The sequence below is a fragment of the Prionailurus viverrinus genome, chromosome B2 (genome assembly GCF_022837055.1).
Source record: "Prionailurus viverrinus isolate Anna chromosome B2, UM_Priviv_1.0, whole genome shotgun sequence".
Classification (NCBI taxonomy): domain Eukaryota; kingdom Metazoa; phylum Chordata; class Mammalia; order Carnivora; family Felidae; genus Prionailurus; species Prionailurus viverrinus.
Genome location: NC_062565.1, coordinates 22,032,573 through 22,042,071, shown reverse-complemented (window position 1 = coordinate 22,042,071; position 9,499 = coordinate 22,032,573). Strand labels below are relative to the sequence as shown.

Genomic DNA, 9,499 nt, shown 5'->3' with positions numbered 1-9,499 from the left:
TACAATGTTCATTGGAAGGAACTAAAAGGATAAGAAAGGAATTTTTAGGTTCTATGGTTTAAATATGCACAAGCTAGATACTGTATTAAAACACTGGCTTTTTTTTCCCTATGAAAACAAGAACCTTCTTAGTGGAATTTGAGGCAGAGTCAATGGGACTGTGTATCCAAAAAATATTATAAGTTTTGCATATGTCTTTATAGTGGTAACACTAAAATCCCACTTAAATATTTTATAAGATAGAAGAAGCCTGATGGTCACAGGCCAGTCACTTGGTCTGCTGGTCCAGTGACTGATTTTTTACAATAAGGATTTAGGGTTAAAGATTTACATTAAAGATTCAGTGGCTGGCCTAAAACAGAATACCAGTGAGGCTCCCTGCATGCATTGATTCCTCTCCCCAGACTGTTTCAGAGATAGGGATTTTAAAGAGTCCACCGAATTGTATGTGGCTATTTTTAGAATAATTAAAGGATAAAGCCTTTAGTATGTGAAGTCAACCACTAGAATAAGTTACCCTGGGATCCATCCCAAATACAATGAAATAACACACTCAACAAAAGCTTAAAATTAAGAAACTTGTTTCTAACATTCTTAAAATTCTGCACAACAAAGTAATGAAACTCAAAGAATCCAGCCAGCATAAAATTGGTTCAATAGGATACAAAAGTTTATGATACAAAACAGTAGTCATCACAAATTAATACAGCTTTCCTCCACAGGTACTATAGTTCTTTTTCAGAACAGTGGATGTCCTTTTAAGATTTTATTGATAAAAGGAAAAATAACTACATAAGACAAGACTGTTGAAAGATAATCTATATTCTCAAAAGAAACTAAAAGGTATTGTAAACAAGTTATAACACATAAGCTACACTTACTTTTCTCCTCAGTCCAAGTTATGGTTTCCACCAGCTGTTGCAATCCCTAAGCAATGGGAAAAGAATCAGAATTGCTGCTTTGTTTTTGTTTTTATTAGTTAAGGTGGGGAAAAAATAGGCTGATGTTGAAAGCACTCTAAATTTGAAATAATAATGCCTAAGTTAGAGTCACAGTTGGGCCACCTTTGTCTGTGCAACCTTGGACGATTCAGGTGTTTTTGTCTTAGTTCCTTTTCAATAGGCTGAGGAATTTAAATAGATTAACTCTAAATGCTTTTCAACATCTGACATTTACTATGGCTATGTGCAGCTGTTTTTCCCATTAGGAATTCTAAGCTCTTGTTGTCATTTTCTCCTTACACCTATTGGAAGCACCATTGCTTTCACCTCTGGGATCCTTTCTATGAGGTCCCCAGATCTAGGAGTAATCAGAGTCCTTTGCTGGTGATCAGTTCGGAAATGGGCATGTGACTCAAGTTGGGAACATTAAAATCAAGAATTCTGGGAAAGTTTATACTTGTTTTCCTGAGAAAACTTCTGCTCTCTTTCTCTGGATCTGGTTGGGTGCAGAATGTCAAATCTGGTCTCCCTATTACTTTAGAAGTGACACCAATATTTTGAGAAAAGCTGAGTCAAAAAACTTCTGGGAAAAATGGACCCAGAACCTAGGATAAAGTTAGCACTGAAGTTGACCCTACTCTGCACTTAAAGTTACATGAGCCAACACATTTCCTACTGGAGCTAGCCAGTTGGAATTGGTGCTCTCTGGTTCCTACTGACAGATATTTGAAATTTTCATTTCATTGTACTTGAAATATTCATTCATGCTAGTCTTTCCTCTGTACTCATGCAGCACGCTGTGGAGGAAGTATTAAGAATGACTCACCAGCAGTGTCCAGTTGGTCTAGAATCTCAGCAGTGGAAAGAACCTAAGCTGTGAGGTTGTTATGCAGAGAAACTACATTTCATTCATCTTTGTGTCCTTACAAGTTAGCAAGGGAGTAGGCAATTAATACATGTGTCATGAATGAATAAGAAAAGATAATATTGGCAGCTTACATTTGTTGGGTGCTTGCTACTTGCCAAAACACACAAAGCAATTGTTTCTTTTAGATGTTCACATCCCAATCAGATGCCATGCCATCATGATTATTCCCACTAATCAAATAAAGTGAAAAATTAAGTTACTTGCCCAGGAGCACTCATAGGCACTTCAATCAACTTGCCTGATTTCAGAGCCTAAGTTCTTATTTATTTATTATTTATTTATTTATTTATTTATTTATTTTCTGCTTCAGGTTTATTTGTACAAATAGCACAGGAGGGCACCAGCCTCATGCAGAAAGAAGCCCAAGGGTCACTGCAGTCCATCTGTCCTCACATCAACTAACAGAGACCTCTGGACTGGAGCCCTTGTGGGAACCTGGAAACCTTTAGGAGCCAGGGCTGGAGTGGCAGCTGCAACGTGGGCTTTAGTTTGAACCTTGCACTTGGCCTTTGGTGGACAGAGCCTGAGCTATAGCCTGGGCTTTAGTTTGAGCCTTGCTCTTGTCCTTTGGCTGACAGAGCCTGGGACCCTTGGCAATGTGGGTACAAGCAGGTTTCCTGAGCTTGGGGTGAGCAATGCAAGCAAGTTGATTGAGCTGGTGGCTGCTGCCTTTTGGGATCTTGGACTTAACCCCATTGGGATTGACAAAGGCTTCTATATCCTCGGCACATGCACTCGTGGCTTTGGTGTTGTTGGTCTGCCTCTTCTTCAGGCCCTTCTTGTGCTTCTTGGCAAAGTGTGTATCCCTCAAGAACTTGGGGTCCACCCCCTTAACAGATTCCTGTCTTTGTGATTGGGGTTTCTTGATGCTGTTTCTGTGCCATTTTCATGATCAGCGGTGTGTGGTGTGGTTCTTGGCTTTGGCCATGTCTGCACCAAAGCCTGTGTCTTCTGAGTGCCTAGGACCAAACAAGTCCCTGTTTTTGACCTCAACTACTTTAGATGTTTTCTAGTTCAGGTCCACTACAAGTTTGCAAACTGTTTGCACCATTTAATTCAGATGATTTTGCTTTAATAGGAAGTCTTTCCCAGTGAAGAAAGCATTCATACTACCCAAATAACAGTGGGTCTTCCTCAAGAAATAGGTTGCCATCTTCTCACCAACAAAGCCATGTTTGGGACAGTGTGCTAGTTCATTTCATTACCAGAAAGGAAACTCTCTTCTCTGTGTGATAATCACATATATAGAGAGTTTCTATAATGGTGTACAGCATTTTTTTCTAGCTATTCTTTTCAAGCTGCTACTCATCTCATAAAGAACTAATTGGGGGCTCCCCCCTCTCTCTGATGTTGCTTCCCCTTATCCCTCACCTCACTTCCCCAAACACTCCTTACTGCTTCCCCTTTGCTTACTTTTCCCAGGGTCCAGGTCCACCCTAGGTGAGTCTCACCGGGTTCCCAAAGTTCTGAGCATTGCTCTTGGCTCCAAAGCCATGTCCTTACTACGCTTTGAGGGAGGAGGCCTGAGGTCTTTCAGATTCCTTAGAGGGGAGCATCTGCAGAAAAAATAAATAAAAACCACATCAAAACCATCTCTTTTAGCCAATATTGGTAACTTCCTATGGAATAGCTTCAGGTGTTATTTTGTTAATTAAGAACATCTTGTTCTTCCCCAAAGGAAAAAGAAGGAAAGAGAAGATGAGAAAGAATAAAAATTCTACCCTACAAAAGGTACACCTTCTGGTTGTGCTCATTTTTTCTCACATGTTGAGGAATATGGAAAATGATATCCTTATTGAATGTGTTTGGGACCCACTGGTCTTGATCATGCACCCATCTGTCAGACACTAATGGGAAATTGATCTTTCATGCACACAGCATGTACAGGGTAAGAGGAGAACATAATGGATCTTTTTTAAAAATGAAGCAAAGATATTGCCTTCCTCACTCTTTTGGGTTTCTGACTCTGAGATCAATTGCTATCTTGTGGATAGCATTCCATTCATCAATGGAATGAAAAATTTTGTATATTTGTGCATTTTTTTTTTCTGGATAAAGAGTCTGTGACTCCAGAAAGTTTGATGACACATTCCTGATCTGTTCACCCAATGCAGAGAGAGCAGTCAATTATGGTTCTTCCACTTATGGGTATATGGAGACATATATATTTAATCACATTTTTATGAAAATAAGACAAATTAACATATGAACTTGTGTAGCATAACCATGAGAATCTATGCCATGTCTTCAGACTGTGCTTGTGCCTTTTCCAGCCATCTCACAAATACCCTTCATCCCTAATGGAGGAAAGAGTAAGTACATGCCTTATTCTATGTGGCTCAATAAAGGAGGGTGGCCAATTTGAATTTCACTTGGAGACGGTTAAATGGAGAGGACGTATAACTTAAAATAAAGCTTGAAGACAATAAAGGTCAGTTTGGAATTTTGCCTTTTCTGTTATGAGACAATTTGGAGTTATGCAGGAGATGAGTTTTTTCACGAATTGAAAGAAATCTTTTCATTTTTTTAGTAATGATGGACACATTGTCACATGTCCGTTCCTAGCTTTTAACTTTTGCTTCTTCTTTGGAATTTAGATTACTTAGGAAAATATGGTAGCATAGACCGTGGTCTACTTGGCAGATGATTGAGAAGATGAGCTTGTTCTATAGTCCACCACACTTTACAAGACAGAAAGAGGAAAGAATATAACAAGTATTAATTGAATTAAAAACCATGTTATTTTCATAGAGGTGTGTTTAGATAATTATTCTTGAAGGATTTTTACACTCATTTGGAAAGCCTTGTACCATAATAGAGACTTTTACAAATAAGCACATTGGATTAAACATCATTTGGATTATAAATCAAGCCCTAAATAGGTAAACCATCTGCCTTCTTTGCTGTGAGTCTTAGATACCAACAGCTCGACTAAGGCACTCTGAATGCTTCTCAGTGGTCACCCCTGACATTTTCTGACATGCTTCCCAGAACTCAGGGGCCAAGGAACATCTGGTGCCACATTTATGATTTATCATACATAAACCAAAGATGCTAAAAGTGCCGACATGAAAGAAGCACACTGTAAACAAATTTGGTTTTAACAATAATCAGTCTTTGATTTGTGCTGTTAACTTTTCAAAAATTTTCATAAATGAGCAACATGAAATCACATTTACATATCACTTCATCATCTCCAGAACCCCTTTACATGTATTATTTCATTTGTCTTTCACAAGAACTCTGTAAAATAGATGAGCCAAGGACTCATATCCACATTTTTCAGATGAGAAAACCTAGGGCTAAAAAAGGTGAAGGAATCTGACTGGATCACACAGTTAGTAAGGAGTAACATTAGAAGATCTCTAGTGTTCTTTTCACTATATTTTGATGTAACTCTCATGTAAATGCCTCCTGTTGATCTTACAATTGTCTTTCCAGATAATTAGAGTTGATACTATGATAAATATCATAATTATGTAAGTGTGATAATTATAACGTAGTCTCAGGTTAAGTAGTAGTTTCTTTGAGGAACCACTTCTGGATTCCAAAGAAAAAGGGGTAATGTCTCATTTGAGCCTTCTGAATACACTATGTTCCTAGACCCTAAGGATAAAGAAATGAAGGAATCTTTTAAGAGTGGGGAATGTGGCCAGGAAGAGCACTGAATGGTAGAGTCTAAGATCAGTACCCAACTAGTTATGTGGCCTTGGTAAAAATCACTAGGGATGGGTGCTAACTTTGTGGACAATGGGCCAAATACTGGTAGGTGCTAAAATACTTCATGCAGTGTCCTTAAAAATCTGTTTTCTAAATGAGAAAAAATTAACTGACTCTCCCAGGGTAACATAACCAAGAAGTAAAATTGAGATTTATGTCTTCAAGACCTGCACTGGCCTCAACATCCTCACTAACTTTGTTGACTGCAATGACCTTTAAAATTCCCTTATATCTCTCAAATTCCGAGTCTACTTTAGATATGATACAAGTTCACTAACAAATCACATTCTCTCAGTTGACTTCATTCCCGTAGTTCTTCAGCGATAATTTGAAATTTAACCTAATAAAATATGATATATCCAGAAAGACCATCATGGTTCTATAGTACTAGTTTGCTATTGTTATTGTCATTGTTATTGTTGTTACGATTCTGGTTTTAGGTGTCTCTAATTGTTTACTTGTATCTGGTTTAAATTTTATTTATTGCACCAAATCATGTATCTTGCAAGACTGTACATACCTTGCCTGTTTTTTATGCTACCCAAATAAAATGTCATCTGGCATTAAGAATAATATCCTTTTTTTCAAAGAAGTCTAACCTGACAAGTTAGTGTTTCAATCCACTTTTTAGTTCTTTTAGGAAGCAACTGAATATAATTTCCAGTATGGAACATACTTACATATTTTGTGGGGGCTTTTTAAACCAAATTTAGGAAATTTAGTCTCTTTTTCCTCAAATATTTTTTTAATGACTCATTCTTTCCTTTCCTTCAGAGATTTCAATTACATGCATGTTAAGACTTTGGATATTTTATCATTTAGGCTCTGTTAATTTCTCCCCCCTAATCTGTTTTCTCTCCACTCTTCAGATTGGATTAATTTCTATTAATCTGTTTCTGTTGATCTCTTTCTTAATGTCATCTCCAATTCATTGTTAAATCCATCTGTGAATTTATTACTTCACAAAATTTATTTAACAAGTTTTCCATTAGGTTTTTTTTTAATAGTTTCTTTTCTCTGTTGAGATATCTTATATGTTCATTTGATATGACCGTACTTTCTTTTATGTTTTTGAACACGGTTATAATAACTACTTTAAACTTCTTGTCTAGTAATTTCCATATCTGAGTCATTTCAAAATTAGTCTCCATTAATTCCTTTTCTTTAGAGCATAGATCATATTTGCTTGTTTCTTTATGTGTGTAGTAATCCTTGATTACATCCTGGATATTATATGAATAATGTATTGTAGAGACCATGAATTGTGTTGTGTTCCTCCACACAGCGTTGTTTTGTTGTTTGTTTGTCTTGGCAGTCAGTTAACTTAACTGAACTCAAAGTCCAAATTCTGTCTCCCTTTCAGTAGGCAATGGCTGAAATCTCTAGTTATTCCAGTTTTTTATGGGCTTCTTGGGATCTAACCTTTGCATGCATGCTGAAGATGTGGGCAGATTTTATTTATAGAATTTGTAGCTTCCCACTATGGCTCTTTCCTTTCCAAGATTTCTCCCTTCACTTTCTGGTGGCTAGGGTAAAACCAAAACTCTGGTCTTCTGATTTCTCAATCATAAAATGGCTGCTTCCTATCTTAATTCTAGCTGCCTTCCAGGTCACTGACTGGGACCTGTACTTAGGTGAGAAAAACAAGAAACCCACTTCCTGCCATATCATTTTTCCAAGCATGGACTCCCCTACAGTTTCTGCTTTAGTCCCTCTGCAGGGATCTCAGATTGTTCATATTTTGCATTTTGTTTTTCTTACCTGAGGAAGAATTGATCTACATAAGCTCCTCATCCATTACAAGAAGTGAAATTCCTAAACCTTTTTTTTTTTTTGTGGCTTCTTTGAAGCATGTGAAGAAATTGCTATCAGTCAGTCACTTTTTTGGAATTCATATACTGAAAGAATTTTATCATATCCTAAAGCTAACTAAATAGAGGGTCCTGAATAGAAATTTACAAAGAGATCCTCAGTTTGTAAAGTTTTCCAATAATGATGATGATGATGATGATGATTAATAATAATAGCTTCTGATAGCTCTTGTGTTTTCTAAAACTAAGGCAGTTGATAAATTTGTTAAGATTATTAAAGTATATGTCTCTATAGGTCTGACAATCATTGGATAGATATTTGAGTTCTATAACCAGGTCAACATTTGGGAGATTTCTTAGATGAAATTGTGCTTCAGTGACTTGTACTTCTGGGTTGAATCAAATTTGACCTTCAAGAAAAGTCTCTGGTTAATGAAACTATATTAAGAAGCCTTTAATATAATTGGTCTCCATAACACAGGGTGGAACACTATCAGGAAGCAGTTAACAGAAAAAAGAAATCTGTGTTCTGGGTTAGCTGCAGACCAGTTTAAACATGACCAACTCCTCCTTGTTTCTCAGATGATTTCACTGCTAGGAGATTTGAGGATGAAAAACTTTTGCAAGAGAAAGGACCATTTTGAGATACAGTTCTAAAGTTTTTGTTAGTAATAGTACTTGAAAGTATGGAGTAACATATTTTAAAGATCAGAGGAGGGGCGCCTGGGTGGCGCAGTCGGTTAAGCGTCCGACTTCAGCCAGGTCACGATCTCGCGGTCCGTGAGTTCGAGCCCCGCGTCGGGCTCTGGGCTGATGACTCAGAGCCTGGAGCCTGTTTCCGATTCTGTGTCTCCCTCTCTCTCTGCCCCTCCCCCGTTCATGCTCTGCCTCTCTCTGTCCCAAAATAAATAAACGTTGAAAAAAAAAATTAAAAAAAAAAAAGATCAGAGTAATATGCTCACAACTGCAATACAGTTGTCCTCAGACATAGCTGAACATAATCAGAAGGTATGACCTTGTTGTCTCCAGCTGTAGGATTTCAATAAGCAATAAAGTTATATTAGATGAGATCTGCTCACAATTCCAGTATAGTTAACATACAGTATTAAATTAGTTTCAGGTGTACAATATAATGATTCAATAATTCTATACATTACTCAGTACACATCAAGATAAGTGTACTTTTGGGGCGCCTGGGTGGCTCAGTCGGTTAAGCGTCCGACTTTGGCTCAGGTCATGATCTCACAGTTCATGGGTTCATGGGTTCTGTGCTGACAGCTCAGAGACTGGAGCCTGCTTCAGATTCTGTGTCCCTCTCTCTCCATCCCTCCCCCACTTGTGCTCTCTCTCTCTCAAAAATAAACATTAAAAAAAGATAAGTATATTCTTAATCTCCTTCACCTATTTCACCCATCCCCCTACCCACTTCCCCTCTGCTAACCATCTGTTTGTTCTCTATATGAGTCTGTTTTTTTGGTTTGTCTTCTTTTTCTTTTGTTCGTTTGTTTTGTTTCTTAAATTCCACATATGAGTGAAATCATATGGTATTTGTCTTTCTCTGACTGCAGTATTTCACTTAGCATCACACTCTCTAGATCCAACCATGTTGTTGCAAATGGCCAAGATTTCATTCTTTTTTCTATGGCTGAGTAATATTCTGTTGTATATGTATACCACATCTTTATCCATTCATCTATCAATAGACTCTTGAATTGCTTCCATATTTTGTCTATTGTAAGTAATGCTGCAATAAACATAGGGGTTAATATATATCTTTTCAAACTGGTGTTTTTCATAGTCTTTGGTTAAATATCCAGTAATGGAATTATTGGATCCTATGGTAATTCTTTTTTAATTTAATCAATTAATTCAGTTATTTAATTAATTAATTTGATAAAGATTATATTTTTAATTTTTGAGGTATCTCCCTACTGTTTTCCACAGTGGATGCACCAGTTCCGCATTCCCACCAACAGTGCACAAGGGTTCCTTTTCCTTCATATCCTCATCAACACTTGCTGTTTCTTGTGTTTTTGATTTTAGCCATTCTGACAGGTGTGAAGTGATAGTTCATTGTGGTTTTGATTTGCATTTCTCTG

At 37.2% G+C, this 9,499-nt stretch overlaps 1 protein-coding gene across 1 annotated transcript; it reads right to left on the bottom strand.

The window, feature by feature from the left end:
• Positions 1-2,238: 2,238 nt before the first annotated feature.
• On the bottom strand, positions 2,239-2,797 carry LOC125166400 (60S ribosomal protein L29-like). Its single transcript, XM_047860340.1, is given in 2 exon segments — positions 2,239-2,376; positions 2,423-2,797. Coding segments are annotated over 2 exon segments (513 nt in total).
• Between the last annotated feature and the right edge of the window lie 6,702 nt (positions 2,798-9,499).